At 43.4% G+C, this 16,520-nt stretch overlaps 1 protein-coding gene across 3 annotated transcripts in view; it reads left to right on the forward strand.

Moving 5' to 3' along the window:
- The window catches only part of Bub1 (BUB1 mitotic checkpoint serine/threonine kinase), a 49,253-nt gene extending 38,689 nt beyond the window's left edge, over positions 1-10,564 (forward strand). For 2 of the 3 annotated variants that reach the window (XM_078028320.1, XM_078028321.1), the window contains exons 20-25: positions 2,018-2,133; positions 2,376-2,537; positions 2,713-2,870; positions 2,966-3,140; positions 8,799-8,905; positions 10,244-10,564. In XM_078028320.1, the coding sequence (XP_077884446.1) occupies positions 2,018-2,133; positions 2,376-2,537; positions 2,713-2,870; positions 2,966-3,140; positions 8,799-8,905; positions 10,244-10,439 (914 nt within the window). In that variant the 3' untranslated portion in view covers positions 10,440-10,564. Of the gene's footprint in view, positions 1-2,017; positions 2,134-2,375; positions 2,538-2,712; positions 2,871-2,965; positions 3,141-8,798; positions 8,906-10,243 lie in introns of those variants that run through there. The other variant, XM_078028322.1, reaches the window with a different exon arrangement.
- The last annotated feature ends 5,956 nt before the right edge of the window (positions 10,565-16,520 follow it).

Below are 16,520 nucleotides of genomic sequence, written 5' to 3' on the forward strand. Positions count from 1 at the left end.
ACATTGATAACAATTTTAAAAACTATCCTGGTCTGATAATGCTGAAATCTCTGCCCATTTCCAGTGCTTGCTCTGCCTCCTCAAGCTGTGTTTTGTCTTTTAATGTGCCTTGTCAATTTTGTTGCTGGCCAGACCTGATGGACTGTGTAAGTGGAACTGAGATAGTTAGGCTTTGGTGTAACCTTTATCTGGCTAGAAGTTAAGCTGTGTTGTCTTCCCTGTTGCCTTTAAGGTTCCCTAGAGACTTTCTTTTTATACTAGGGATTAAACTCAGGGGCATTTTATCACTGAGCACATCCCAGTCCTTTTAATTTTTTATTTTCAGACAGGGTCTCACTAAGTTGCCTCCTTAGTCGCTGAGATTGCAGGCGTGCACCAAACAACCGAGAGTCATCTTCTTAGATAATCTGAGGAGTACTGCCCTTCCCATTGCTAATTCCAGCGTGGTGTCTGCTGTGAATCTCTGTGTCTTCCTCTCCGTCTCCCCACTTTGGGTGCAGCAGTTTTCCCTCTGATCTCAGTTTTTTAATAGTTCAAGAAGAGCTGTTGAATTTCAATTGTCCAGTTACTTTCTTGCCATAAAAGTGGAGTGACAGCTTTTAAGCTGCTTATGTGCTAGACTGGAAATCACAGATCTTTTTTTTTTTTTAAATATATATTTGATTTTGAATGGGAGGATTATTTTTAGAATTTTTAAGAATCAAGTGCAACATCACCATGGTCTTTTTCTCCAAAATCAATAACCCCAGTGTAACCACAAGGAAAATATAAACAAGCCCAATTTGAAGGACATCTGACTAGTATTCTTTGGGACTATCAAGGTCAATTAAAAAAAAAAAGACAAGAAAAGTCTGAGACATGTCACAGGCTAGGAGTAGCCATGGAGATAGAATGACTAAATATAATGTATCCTGAAACAAGAAAAACTAGTGAGTCTGGGAGTGTGGATTTCAGTCAGCAGCAGCACTCCTCGGTTGGTTCCTTGTCTGTGACATAAGAGCCATGTGGGCTAGGGGATGCAGAAACTCTGCTTTCTTGGCCACTTTTCTATCAATCAAAAACTATGTAAAATTAAAAGTTGAATTAAGTATTTTAAATTGTCTATTACAAATGTTGCTATCGTTTTATTTTGCCCTTTTTATTTTAATTTTTTTGTTTTGTTTTAATAAAGTTTTATTTTTGCAAATGCACAGTTGCTTGGACCTGCTTGTGCATCTGCACAGCAACAGGGGCATCTCCATCTCAGTATTTCTGGTGTAAATTACTTGAGCTCTGTGCTTTGACACCAGTTTGAAAAGTCCTTTACTGAGGAGCTCCTGAAGGGCTGCCCTAGCCAAGGAACCGCAAGTCCTTATCCCTCGAAGACCCCAGCTGTGCTTAGAAGCTCGGAGTTGGGAACATCCTTACAGAGTTTGTCATAAGTAGCTTTGTCAGACAAGACTAGATGTTGAGCTTGCCCTGATCTTTGCCTTCGGACCACTTCTTTTCAGCATTGCCCCAGATTTGTTCACTGGGCCCTTGCCTTTCTTGGCTGACCTTCGGGATCTCTCTTCTTCTTGTCACCCTTGAGCAGCGTTGCAAAGCCTGGAGAGCAGCACCAGCTATTGGAGCCTGGTCAAGATGTCTTTTTTATTTTTATCCTATTGTAAAACGTGTTTATTTCAAGAAGCTTTATGTATCACTTCAGGGAGGATTTCTCCTGTCATCTGCCTGCAAGATGGGCAGCACAGGTGCTGCTCATTTTAAAATGCGAGAACCTTGATGGGGAGGCACTGAGTGCCCAAACCCACGCACCTTAGTGACCCCCGCAGGCTGCCCTGAACTTGGTAAGGGGGCTCTTGTTGCAGGTATTTACTTCCTTTCATCTGAGCCTGTAAAACATTTCCCAAGCAACTGTGGCCATTTTTATTTATGAAAGCAATTCAAGTACAAAGAAAATTTTACAAATTCTTCATTTGGATAAAGTCCTTAATATTTTGAGCCCATTTGTCATTTTGACACATTTATCTCTTCCCAGGCTCTTCACTGGTCTACGTCAATCACCTTGTTGGAGAAGGGGCCTTCGCCCAAGTCTATGAAGCTACCCAGGGAGATGTGAATGAGACCAAAAATAAACAGAAATGTGTCTTAAAGGTAAATGGTGCAAATACATTTTTGAACTGTAGAGAAATGATTTTCAGCCTCTTTTTTTTTTTTCTTTAAGACAGTGATGTTTTTATTGAGCAATTAAGAAATACAACAATACTATGAGGATCTGGAATTGCTTTCTGCAGAACAAATCATAATGTCATTGCTTTCTCATGTCCCTTATTAGGATACTATTTTCCAGAATGTGACTCTGGATATAAATAACACATACCTGGTTTTGCTTGTAGGTCCAGAAGTCTGCCAACCTCTGGGAATTCTACATTGGTACCCAGCTGATGGAGAGACTAAAGCCAGCTGTGCACCACATGTTTATCAAATTCTATTCTGCCCACTTATTCCAGAATGGGAGCATCTTGGTAGGAGATCTCTACAGCTATGGGACACTATTAGTAAGTGTTCTGTTTTTATAATATGGATATGAATTTAAGTGCATTTCTGGTTTGTGCCTTACCCATATATTTTCTGGTTAGAGCTTTAGTTGGGGTGCTAAACAGGGGCAAAGTCCTTGACTTGAAATTTCATTAATCCTCATCCAACTCAGGATACCATTTGCATTGTTTCTAGAATGCCATTAACCTCTACAAAAATACCCCCGAAAAAGTGATGCCCCAGGCTCTCGTCATCTCTTTCGCTATCAGGATGCTCTACATGATTGAACACGTCCACAGCTGTGAGATCATTCACGGAGACATTAAGCCAGACAATTTCATACTGGGAAACAGGCAAGTGTGGACCTCTGAACAGGGTTCTTTCCTGAACATCTAGCAGCCCTTTGTCATTTGTGCTCATTTCCTGTCCTGAATTGTATTTAATCTAGGTTTTTGGAACAGAACGATGAAGATGGCGATTTGTCTACCGGTTTGGCACTTGTTGACCTGGGTCAGAGTATAGATATGAAACTTTTTCCAAAAGGAACTGCCTTTACAGCAAAATGTCAAACATCTGGCTTCCAGTGTACTGAGATGCTCAGTAACAAACCATGGAACTACCAGGTACGGACCTAAAGTAAGAGGTTTGGAAAATTTTCCTCTGTTGAACCTACCAGATTTTCAAAATGAATTTGGAATCTTGTTAGTTTGAACTGGTCTCTTGGACACAGTTGAAGAAGAAATGGGGGCCAGGAACGTGGCTTAGAAGTAGGGCACTTGCCCAGTAAGCATGAGGTCCTGGGTTGACTCTGTAGCATTCAAAGAGAGAGAAGATAGTAAAGGAGAGATGGGACTTAAGGCTCAGGGGAAGGGAGGGATGAAATTCTGTTCCTGAAGAGTACACTTTTCTTATTATTCACAAGAAGGAAAGCAGATAGGTTCTGAGTTTGACCCTAGGAAAGGTATTTAATGATCTGTGAACCCTTCAGAATGAAAGTCTGCCACATGAAGCCAGCTTGGATTGGGAGATAAAGACAGAGCAAATGGTTTTCTTTATGGCCATGGTTAATAGAGAGACCCACCCCACTGCCCCCAGGGGAATCAGCCGCATGTCTTGCAAGTGGGCAGGTGGTTCTGACAGTGAGAGTGGCACAGAAACTCAGGTGCAGGACCTGATTCAAACAGTGTTAGAAATGGATCATTATTATCCTAAAAGGCTTCAGAAATTTCACCAAATTAGGATACAGATGACAAATATAAAGAATACTTAATAGGATAAATGTAAACTTTTGAACCTGGATTAATAAAATCAGATACCTGGTTACCAAGTGAGGACTGTGGCTTCCAGAAGCCCATGATAGAGGGGAAAGGTCGGGAGTCAGGTCTAGTATATCAGACCACATGCTGTTCTGGCATCTCCTGGAGTGCAGGGGAAGGGGAGGAGTTCAGTCTGTTCTTTTCAGCCATCCAAAGGTCTTACAGTATATTCAGAGAGTAGCCACGGACTCCCCATGGAAGGATTAGCACTTTTCTTTCCTTGATGTGTCTTTATCTGGTTTTGGTATGAGTGTGATACTGGCTTTATAGAATGAATTTGGAAACGTTCTGTCCCTTTCTGTTTCATAGAATAATTTGAGGAGCATTGGCATTAGTTCTTTAAAGGTCTGGTAGAATTGAGCTGAGAATCTGTCTGGTCCTGGACTTTTATTTGTTGAAAGACTTTATTACTGCTCTTTGTCATCACAAGTTATTGGCGGGTTTAGGTTTTCTATATTCTCTGGATTCAGTTTTAGCAGATCATATTTGTCTAGAAATGTATCCATTTCTTCTAGGTTTTACAATTTATCGAAGTAGAAGTTTTCAAAATAGTCCCTAATGATCCACTGGATTTCTTGACATGTGTGGTGATTTCTCTTTTTTTATCTTTAATTTTGTAAATTTGTGTCCTCTCTCTTTTTTCTTTTGGTTCATTTGGCTAAGGGCTTATCAATTTTGTTTATCTTTTCAAAGGACCAAATTTTTGTTTCATGGATCCTTTCTAAATTTTTTTTTTTTTTAATTCTCAAGTTAATTGATTTGGCTCTGATTTTAATTGTTTTCTCCTACACATTTTGGAATTGGTTCATTCTTATTTTTCAAGGGCTTTAAGATATATCATTAGGCTGGTTTTAAATTTTCCTCTTAGAACTGCCTTCATAGTATTCCACAGGTTGTTGTTTTATCACTATTCTTATTTAAGAATTTTTAATTTTTTTTTTTTTTTTTGGTATTTTCTAAGAGGTGCTTTGTGACCTAAAATATGATCTACTTTGGTGGAGGTTCCATGAACCATGGTCAAAAATATTCATCTGATGTTGGATGAAATACTCTATAGATCTCTGTTCAGTCCATTTGATTTATAATCTTTCAGATCCTAAGAGTCTATACTGAGTCTATGTCTTGATGACCTATCTAATGGTGAGAGAATTGTGTTGAGATCACCCAGTGTTACTGTACTGGGGTCTTACTAAGGCTTTGAGTAGTATCTCTTTATATAATTAGTTGCACCCAATTTGGAACATAAATATTTGTTACTGTTATATCTTCTTGCTGAATTGTCCCTTTACCAATATGAACCTTCTTTGTCTCTTCTGATTAATTTTGGTTTGAAGTCTGCTTTGTCAGATATAGAGTAGCTATTCCTATTTATTTTCAGGCTCCATGCACATGGTATATCAATTTCGTTGTTTACTTTCAGCCTGTCTTTGCCTATAAGGTGTGTCTCTTCCAAACAACATATAATTGAGTCTTGCTTTTTAATCCATTCTGCCAGCTATGTCTTTTAATTGAAGAGTTAAAACCATTTACATTCAATATTATTATAAAGAGATGTTTATTAATTCCTGCCATTTTGATTTGTTTATAATGTTTAATTTGATCCTGTTTCTCATTTGCTTAGAGCTACCCTTCCAGTGAGATTTGTTTAATTGTGAGCTCTGGGGTTTGGTTATTCTGTGGAGTATTTGTATTACCGGTTTAGTAGTATTGAATTCTTCTAGTTTCTGCTTATCTTGGAAGGTTTTTATTTCTCTTTCAATTTTGAGGGATAGTATTGCTGGTTCTAGCAATCTTGTTGACATTTAATTTCTTTCAGAACTTAGACCACATCATTCCAAGACCTTATGGCTTTTAGAGTTTGTTAAAAAATTAGAAGTGATTCTGATTGGCTTACCTCTAAATGTGACCTGATTTTTTTTTTCTTGAGATTTTTATCCTTGTTCTCTGTGTTAGTCATTTTAATTATATTATGGCATGGATAGGTTCTTTTTCAGTCATGTCTATTTGGGTTCTGAATGCCTCCTATATCTGGATGTCCATCTCATTCTCAAGGTTTGGAAATTTTTCTGTTATAATAATTTCCAAATTATTATATTAATAATAATATAATGATTTCCCTGAAAAGATTATCCATCCTATTAGCCTGAATCTCACAACCCTCTTCAATTCCAGTGATTCTTAAATTTGGTCTCTTAATGTTGTCTATTCTGAATGTCAGTATGTATTTTCTTTAACACTATCTGAATGTTCAAGACTAGCCACTTTGTCTTCCAGCTCTAAGAGTCTATCCTTAGAATTTTCTACTCTGTTAGAGAGATTTTTAGCTGGACAGTTTATTTGATTTATTATGTCTTTATTTCTAAGATTTCTGTTTAATTCTTTTTTATTATCTCTCTTTGTTGAATTTCTCATTCATATCCTGTACTGATTTCCTTAATTCATTCTGTTTTTTCTGTGTTCTCTTGGAAGTCATTGGTCATTTTTATAATCATTCTTTTGAATTCTTTATCTGATATTTCATCCACTTCAGTATCTTTGGAGTAAGTTGCTGGTGAATTATGAACTTTAGGATGTATCATGTTATCTTGTTTTTTTCATTTTTCTTGTATTCCTGAGTTGGGTTTTTTACATCTGTTGGGGTGGATTTCTCTTCCACTCTTACATGTAGGCCTTTTTAGGGCTTAGTCTTTACTTGCCAAAGTGTCCTCAAGTTATCTAGACTGAGACACCCTTGTAGATGTGGTATCCACAGACTCTGTGATAATTCTCTTTTTTGGTATAACAGTGGATGTCTGTAGTGGGACCTGAAGGACAACCCCTAGCCATTTCTATTCGGAGCCTGATCATTAGTTTGAGTTTTTATTTCTTCTATTCTTTGTGTTAAAGTATAGCTGATGTTTGTCATGTGCATGGAGCAAGATGTGCTGTCTTGTCACCAAGTTGAGTTCAGCAGCAGAATCTCCACCCTGTGAACTTGTAGTGCCTTGTAGATTCCCAGCATCTCTCAGAATAGGGTAAAACAAACAATAGTAACAACTGATGCAAACAACAGACAGCATTAAAGTAGATATCTGTTTCTGTTAAAATAAATATCTACTATGACATTTAATGTCAATTACCACAAAAAACAATGGTGTGATCTATTGCCAAACAAATAAGTAGCCATGAACTATATCTGGCAATAAAGCAAACAACAGGTGCCAATTATGTCATCCACAGCAGTAATCATTACAACAGCATTAATGGTGGGAAAGGAGTTATATAACCAATTAGTGCTAAATTTGGTAAAATACAGTTAATTAAGAGAAAAGAAAACATGATAGGAAGGTCAAAGTGTTTATAATTCAAAAAAGTGAACACAGGAAGAAGACGAGATGTAGCAGGTGATGGTTTTAAGGAAGGAAGAGAAAGAAAACGAGAATTTGACTGTCAGTAGAAGAGAGAAAGAAACCAATGAAAAGAAAACAAAACCAAAATATACGAACCCCAAGCCCTAATCCTCAAAAGGCAAGGAAAAATAACATTTAAAACATGCTAAAAATGAGAAGAAAACAGAAAGAAAGAAATATGTGTGTATGTCCATGAACCAATCAGAACTCTCTCACATCAAGAACTCTCCCACACACTCCCCAAAAAGAGAAAAGATTCTTAATTAAAAAAAAAAAAAGAAGAAGAAGAAGAAGGAATCATCTCCACTAAGGTGATCAAAATAGTCAACAAGAATGTGTGGTCACTGCTGTGCCCACCCGTGTTTGTTTCTTCTTGGGCTATGACACAGGGGGCCAGCAGCACCTGGGATTGTTAACTCCTTACACCTTTGGTGTTGCTCCTGAGTGGCTGGTTGGAGTGGCCTAGACTAAAGCTGGCTGAAGCCGTTCTCAGCTCCCTTCTCCCCAGCGGGAGGTAGGGAGCTGTGGGCTGGAGTCTGTCTGCACAGGCCCGGTACTCCAGGGGTGCTGCCGCACAGTTCTATGAGGGACCCAGTGGCTTAGATCTAACAGGGCCTCGGGGACTTTGTTTGGTAGTATTTGCTAATGCATGGCAGTTGCCCAGCTCTGTCAAGGGATCTGAATCTCAGGAGCCTCACAAAAATCCTACTCTTGAGGAAGGGGAGCCACCCCCTCCTCCACACACACACCCCACATACAGACCCCCCACACACACACATTCTCTCTCTCTCTCTCTCTCTCTCTCTCTCTCTCTCTCTCTCTCTCTCTTTCTCGCCCGTGAACGCGCCTGCCCAGGCTTAATCCCTCGGCGTCTTCACATACACCCGTTCCGAGTCCCGACCCTCCTCAGCTGGTCATGTGAGCACCAGACACACAGAGAAGATGAGTTCAGCTCTCCTTCGCTTTTCTGATGTGGATCCCCCTGGGTACAATCCTGGTGTCCATTTCCCTCACGTTCTGCTAGGAAGACCCTAGGCCTAGACCCTAGGTGGGCGCTCACCTGAGAGCGTGGCAGTGTTGGCGCTGCTCTCCCTGTTCAGCAGCGGGAACTGCAGCTGGAGGCTCAAGGCTCCCCGCCTCAGCTCCCCGTGGCTATTTGAGAAACACAGAGCACTTTCCATCACCTCCGCATCAGCTCAGTGCAGGCTGCTTTTCTGATTTCAGGTTTTCTCACAGCACACCTCCCTGTTGTATTTCTCTGTGTTCTCCCTCCATCTGGTGAACCATCACCACTGCTGCAACCAGCTCAGCTCCAGTGCTGTCTCTGTTCGGTGTACCTGAATTTCTGAGTCTCTTAGTCACTAGGACTGTCTGGCATTGAATTTTAGTGAAATCCCTCTTGCTCACCTCACTGAGAAGCAGCATTCCTGCTGCTTGAATCCCCAGCCACCAGAAATCAACTTCCAGAATTCTTCAAAGATAAACTCCTGTGACTTAGCTTGCTGCCTATGTTAGCACATGGTGATGGGATCACGTGTGCATTGCCATGAGTCATGGGACCTCACTTTCTTGCCAGGTGGATTACTTTGGAGTGGCAGCCACGGTGTACTGCATGCTGCTGGGGACCTACATGAGGGTGAAGAACGAGGGAGGAGTCTGGAAGCCTGAAGGTCTTTTCAGAAGGTAGGTATCGGCATCGGGCTACAGCGGGAAGAGAATAACTAGGGTAGTAACAGGTTCCATCTGGCAGAAGGGGATCCTTTAGGCAGTGTGGGCACAGCACAAGGCTGGCCCAGGGCAGGGAGTGGTCACAGGGCTTCCCACTTAGCCAGTAGCCCACAGAACCCCTGGGAGCTCCTGGGTGGTGACAGGCATCCCGCCCAGGCAGGTGTCCCAGAGCCTCAGGGCTGTGCTTGCTTGTTTTCTTGTGTGTGGAGATGCAAATAATACTCATCCTGCCTTCCTCAGATCTTTCCTGTAAGAAGCCAAGGAAATGCGTAGGAAGTATTGGTTACATGCTTCTTCCTTGTCCAGTTACACTTTCTTCTCTTAACTTTTTTGAGGTATATTTAAAACATACAGAAAAGTGAACTCATCTTCTGTGCGCAGCCAAATGGAATCTTCTGTGCATATATACCTTCTGGGAATAATTTCAACTGCGATTCCCCTGGCCTTCCCTACTCACTTCCAAAGCAGAAAAAGAAAATTGGCAGTAATTTTATAAAATGACTGTGCCATACATAGTGAAGCTTAGGTTCAGTCCCTGGAGAAAACTTGGTAACTGTTATGTCTTATTCTGCATAATGAGCCATTATATCTGACAAGTGTTTTATGCTTCCTCTTGCTCATAATGGAAGGACCAGATGGTCATCCAGAAGGTCTCCACCTCTAGCCGCTTGTGTAAAGGAAAGCCTAAAGCCAGCCCTCTGCATGGCCCTGCTGCCATCTTTCTGTGCTCTGTAGCTCCTCTAGTTGACTTTAACCACTAGAGTAGCCGGAGCTCTTCAGTCAGCTCTCTCCTGAGTAGGACGGCCTGTCCACCTGGTCTGGCACATGTGCAGTTGGGCTCCTTAGAACTACGTGTCCAGATCACAAGATGCTGACAGTATGGTAGACACAGGAGCCAAAAGCAAATGGATCTTTTTTTTAATGAGGAGAGGTAGCACTATGTTACCCAGACCACCCTCTAACTCATGATCCTCTTGCCTTAGGCTTCCCAGCCCCTGGGGTTCCATGCACTCCCAACACCCAGCACAGATAGATTTCCTTTAAAAAATAAAATAGATTTTTTTTCACTGAAGAGTTATTGCTAAGACTGCTTATCTTAAATCCTGTTTTGGGAGCCAGGTGTGTTGAGACAATTAATTGGAACTTTAATTTCTCTAATGTGGGATAGATTGGATGTGTCCACTCCTGATGGCCAAGTGCTCTTAGGTGAGAGTTCTGTTTCACTACCCACCTGCAGCAGTCAGGGCCAGAGCAGGCTGCGTTCCATCCGTGGCCGGTACTTTCTCTCTGCAGGCTTCCTCATCTGGACGTGTGGGATGAGTTTTTTCACACCATGTTGAATATCCCAGACTGCCATCACCTTCCACCTTTGGATTTGCTAAGGCAAAAGCTGAAGAGTCTGTTTCAACAGCACTATTCCAACAAAATCAAGACCCTGCGAAACAGGCTCATTGTGCTGCTCTTGGAATATAAGCGTTTGAGAAAATAAAATTAACTGTGGACACTTTCCCAGAAATCATTTTGTAAATACTATTCTCTTTCTTTGAACCTTGATGTTCTTCCAGATGTATTGTTGATATAAATGTTTGTTAAAAATAAAGTTCACGAAATACATCCATGTGACTTAATTTTTATTAAATTATCTAGCAGAATAGACAAAGTGGCAAGCCCTATGGGGCAGACCTGCCGGCCCTCTTGGCAGACAGACATTCATGTCCTTTATGGTGCATTTTTGTTTGCTATCTATGAATTATGCATTCTAATCCTATTACTTCAAAGTACCATCAATGGAAAAAATCTCAGATCTTGAAAAGAATTCTCATGAGCTGTATAGACCACTGGACCAACTTAGCCTTTCCTGGCCAGGACCTGGGAGGGCCTGTAACCCCGCTGGGCTTCCTCCACCCTCCCTTTGTGTCCTTAGCACCATGAAAAACAAATCTGAGGTGACACCATCCAGGAGCACAGGGGAATTGCTTCCTCCCACCCTTCTCAGCTCCCATGTCCCCGACTCCAGAGGCAACCATGGCCCATTTTTTGTATGTGTGAATCTCTAAAATTGGTTCTATAAACTGCATTTTTTTTAATAGAACTAGCATCATTTTGCTTTTTTTCACTTAATATCTGATCAGGAACGTAACTGTAGAATGGCCTCATACTTTTTAGTGGAAAAATTAATTAATTAGAAGAATTAATGTTAAGAAGACAGATTAGTGCTTAGTACTGGGCAACTTGTTCTTGTTCCTGTGCACAATGATTTGTGCTCTTGCTCTTGTTTGATTAAAATTAGTAGCCTCTCTTTTCAAGTTAACCGCTTGCCATAACCGTGGCACCAATTCTAGTCAAGAAAGAATAGTCAAGGTATAGGCCAGTAGTCTGGGACATTTCTAACTATTATTAAAAACTAAGTGGAAACAGCTCAAAGCAAAGTAAACTGAAAGTAAAAATGCTTGCTTATGCATAAGCCAAGATACATTCTTCTATTCTAATTGTAGCTATGTAATACTTGGTTTCTTTGAATAATGATTTCTGTTTTGTAACCACAAAGTACTGTGAGCCTGCCAAAATGAAAAGTATATATGATGAACTTCACAAGTAAAGATTGGGTTCAGCACCTTCATCTTGGTGTCTGTGTTGTTTCTCCACCCCCTTTCGATGACTCCTCACTATCCTCACTCCCTGTGGGAGCTGGACTCCTACAGCTGCCATCTGGTCTGACCACAGGGAACTTTCCAGAAGGGGAGGAAACTCAACAACGCCCCTCAGGTTAGAACCAGCTGTCCAGCTTCCGCGCTCAGTCCTACTGCTCCCTGAGGCTGTCCCGCAACATGGCAACCAGGTGATGGGCTCCCACAGCTGGACGGTACCAGCTTAAAGGGTCTCAGTCACTGTGGATTCCGCAGAACCTTGGGTGGTTCCAGGCACAAAAAGCACATCTAAGACATGTGTGCTGGATGATGCATGTCAAGGAAGGCTGGTTTCGAGGTGTAGGAGGCACATCAACTGTTTGTCCAGCAGTTGAAGAGAAGAGAGACCCAGACCTTGAGGAGCAGCCTCTTCCACCAGGGGAGGCCTGGCCTTGGCACCAGGAGGCCCCGAAGTTCCTTGGGACCCTGATAGAGCCAAATGTCTTCAAAGTCCAGCTCTGAGACTCAGTTCCATTGCTCTCTTGCCCTCTAACGCAAGCCCTGTCCTTCTCCCCAGCTTTCTACCTGCCCCCAGTGGGGACACCCCTCAGCAACAGGAAATTCAAAACAGGACCAAAATGTCAAGAGCCAGAAGGAAAACTGACCTTTCAGGAAAGGTTTCTCTGTGCAGTAAGTTTTACAGTAAAAGAAGGTCCGTGCAGCGAGGGAGTGGGACGGCTGGGCGTTGGGCAGCTCCAGGCAAATGCAGCTCCCTACCACCCGGGCACTCAGAAACCTCTGCTCAGCCTCTGCCCCCAGGAGGCCAGTGGTCACAAGCAGAGCACACAGGGCTGGCTCTTAGAGTGTTCCCTTCCGTTTGAGGGGGAAGGGGTGGAAGCTTGGAGAACATCCCCAGTCCCATTGCATATGCACACTGCAAAGAGCCATGAGCTTCGGGAGGCATTAAAAGCAACAAGCAGAGCCAAGAGCTTTGCCACACAAGGGTGGGTATCCTGGCTAACCACTGTCCTTCGGATCTCCTCGGATACATCCTGAGCCCCACCAGGAAGACTGGTAAGAGACTTCCATGGAGCAGAAAGGAGCAAGACGTCAAAGGAGCGCTCAGCTCCACCCAAGTAAACAATAGGGGACGCTTCCAAAGGGTCAGCAGAGGGCTCCCACCTCCCGGTCCCCAGCTCCAGGTTCAGGCACTTACCTGCAGGTGCTTCTGGTCGTTGTTGTAGACCATGGCCAGGAAGACGGACATGAAGATGTGGCTGTTGATGATGATGCAGGTCATGAAGTACGAAGAGTACAACCAATGCAAGGTGTAGGCAGGCATCCTAGGAGGATTCGGTCATGTTTCCCAGGTGCCCATCCTGGTTCTGTGGCCTATCAGGCTGGCCTCAGGTGACATCCCCCCTCCCACAGGCCCTGGAAAACCTGCCCACTTTCCCTCTCCCCTGTGGGCTGCGAAGGGTCCTCAGAGCCATCCCTGTCCCTAATGCTGAAGCTCGCTCCAAACCTGCCCTTTTGACATTCTCGGTGCCTTAGGAAGGCGCCAGCATTCAACATGGACAGGACCTGAGCCATGTCGCTGTCCAATTCTCTCCCTCGCATGCAGTTATGGAGACCTAGGAGGAGAGCCACCTGCCCCGAGTGATGGAGGGAACCGGAAGCGTGGTCACGCTGCATGGCGGGAGGCACAGATAGATTCCCCCGACTTCAGCAAGAATGAAAGGGGCACCGTGACCGACTGGCCAGGAGGAGATGCTACAGTTAAACCACTTCCATGGAAACTGGATTTCCTACAGGAGGGATTGGAGGGCTGGAAGAAAAGACCCACGAGAACACAGCAGGACAGGGACTTCCCTGGCTTATGTTTTCACCAGGGCCAGCCCCAGAAGGAGCGAGAGCCACACTGAGGGTCCTGCCCATCACTCCATGACAGATGCCTTCCCTTTCCCCACGCACTTCAGGGACTTGTGCAGGGAGAGCCCTGCCCGCACTCTGGAAGGGCTTTCTGCTCAGAGCAGCATTGGCTCAATCACTTCAGCCCCAGGAACCAGGCAGATCCATAACAAACAGGACGCCAGAAAGAAACACAGGTTTTCCTCCCCTGCAGCATCCACACAGGCAGAGAACTGGCACGTGGAGGGTACGGCGATGCCAACTGCTGTTCACCTGCCTCTCCTGTTTCCTGCGGCCAAACGACGACAAGCGTGCTTGGGAGAACCCACCACGGCTCCCCCCCCAAAGACAGAGCAGGCCCTTAAATCAAGACTCAGAGAAGATTCCAGAATAGAAAGTGGGTTCCAATACTTAAGAGCAGAATATCTAGAAATACCTCTCGTAGCTTTCCATTTTAAAAGAACCCATCTAAATTTAGGCTACCATTACTGTCAAATTTTATATCCTTCAATGCTTGCACAATAAATATGATTAAACAGCAAGTCCGTCTTTTCCCTCTCTGAGCGATTCTCTGTCAGGAGACAGCTGCTTTGTCTGTCTGTCTGTCTGCTGGTTGGTTTGTAGGCACATACTGTCCTTCTGGATGGTTCAGCAGGAATCTGCTAGGTCCTGATGGTTGGCAAGGTCAAGGTCAGAGAGAGAAAGATGGGCAGAATTACAGCCCCAAGGATTCTATCCCTTATCCCTGGAAGTGTATAATCTATTTCTTTTCAGACAAATGAGGAGTTTACAGATGTAATTCAGGTTCCTAATCAAGTGACTTTAAAAATAGGGAGGTCACCCTAGATGACCTGGGTTGGCCCCATGGAATCCCAAGGGCTCTTAATGTCAGCAGAGGACGGAAGGGGAGGTGAACCGCTCCAAGCCCACCAAGGACCCTGGGCAGGTTGGAAAGCTGTTACCTCCACCTGCAGGGGCAGCTCCAGGCCTCCAGGAAGGAGCAAGGCTCAGCCCGTGCATTTATGGGCGCCTGTGAGACCCCACTCAGAGGATGCGGCCTGGCCTCACAGACCTCTGGCAATACAGGCTGTGTGAGAAAGTACTTCAGTCTCCTCAGTGTGTTAAGGGTGGAAACCTGGCAGAACGCTGGCCTGCGCCTCAGAGCTCACATCATGCTCCAGTCACAAGGCTGGCCCGCAGTGCCCACTGTGTGGCCTCAGCTCCTTCGGCGGAGTTGACAGGAAGCCAAACCGAGACCAAAGGGACAGAATAGAATGCCCAGAAGTAAGCCCTGGTGTATGTGGTCAAATGACTCTTGATTAGGGACACAAAACCATTCAGTGAGGAAAAGAACAGTCTTTTCAGCACATCATTTTGGGGAAAACTGGACATACACATGCAAAAGAATGAAGTTGAACTCTTACCTAATACAACACCTACAAAAGAAAACATAGGGCAGTAGATTCAGGACACCGGAGTTGACAATGATTTTTTTTTTTTTTTTGATAAGATGCCAAAAGCACAGGCAACTAGAAAAAAATAGAAATATTGGACTTCATGAAAACTGAAGTTTTGTTCATAAAAATATAACATCAATACACTAAAAAAAACCAGTCCATTGGATGTGAAAAATAATGGCCAACCACATATTTTTTGCACCACCACACCAGGTGTGAAGCGTAATTCTTAGCAGTAGGCTGTGTATAAAACAGGATGCTGACTTTAAAAACCCCAATGTTTTATAATGGTCATTAGTATGCCTGCTGTTTTCTTAAGCAAGGCATTTTCTTTTGATGTTTTCCATAATATATTATTTAAAGATCCCTCTACAACAAATACAGACTTCTTTTATGAGGGGTAGAACCATAGAGACCCAAGGAAAATTATAACAGTGTATCGGAAGTAACCTATAAAATTACTAAAATTTGAGTATGCACCCTATCTCCCCTCTTTTGCCCTGGGGAAGAGGTTTTGTTTCATTTGCCTTTGATGCTCCCAACACTAATTAGTTAAATGTAATCTGTGAATGGTGACAATCTTCACACACACACACACACACACACACACACACCCCTACCTTCCCCTCAAAGCTTGCTTAATCCCAGGCTACACATAAACAAGTAGCTAAATGACAGACTCTGGGAGGCCAAGGCCAGGTCTGTGCTGTATCCCGGAATGTTGAACAGTACCTGACACCTAGTAGGACCTCAACATCTCTCTGTCCAGTGTATATAGGACCAGAAATACCTGACTCCCTGTAGAGCAGTGTGTTCAGTTGGATGCACCATTTATAAGTGAGATTTCCAATCCATGAAACTACAGAAGGCCTGAGGCTGACAGCTCAGGAATACATCCTATGAGAAAGGGTGAGGGTACAGATGTTTGCAGCTCACAGATGTGATGGTCTGTTACTGTCCCTCAAAAGTTCCCCTGTGATACAGTGCAAGTTATGAGAGCCTTAACCTAATTAGTGCATTAGTCCCTTGGTGGGGACTAACTGGGTGGTAATGTAGGCAGTAGGGTGTGGCTGGAGGAGGTGGGTCTCTGGGGACTGCCCCTGGGGTTGCTACTCTGTCCTGGTGAGGGGAGCACTCTCTCAGCTTCCCGGGTGTCCTGTCCTGAGCTGCTTCCCTACTCCGTGCCATTCTGCAGTGATTTTATTAAAATAATAATAATATAATAATTATTATTATAATTGTTGTTATTTTGTGTGTGTGCAGTGATGTTCTCAACTGTGAAGAGGTGTTTGAAAATCGACTCAAATATGCCGCCCCCACAGCAAGGAGAATGGCAGGCGCCTTTTCAGGGGTTAAGTGATTTTCAAAAGGGTGTCCCCGGAGTTTTTATTGAAAACCCCGATGTTTCCTGATGCATGTTGTTGTGGGAGATATGCTTCCATTCTCCCGTGACCAGGGATTTGTATTCAGCTTGGCAGAGAATGGGATGGTCGCCTATAAGGAATGTGAAGTAGCACGTGTTCTGACTGCTCAATGGACAGTTAGATCAGAACCTAGGACACATGAGTGTGTAAA

Source organism: Ictidomys tridecemlineatus, chromosome 12, assembly GCF_052094955.1.
Source record: "Ictidomys tridecemlineatus isolate mIctTri1 chromosome 12, mIctTri1.hap1, whole genome shotgun sequence".
In the NCBI taxonomy this organism is placed as follows: domain Eukaryota; kingdom Metazoa; phylum Chordata; class Mammalia; order Rodentia; family Sciuridae; genus Ictidomys; species Ictidomys tridecemlineatus.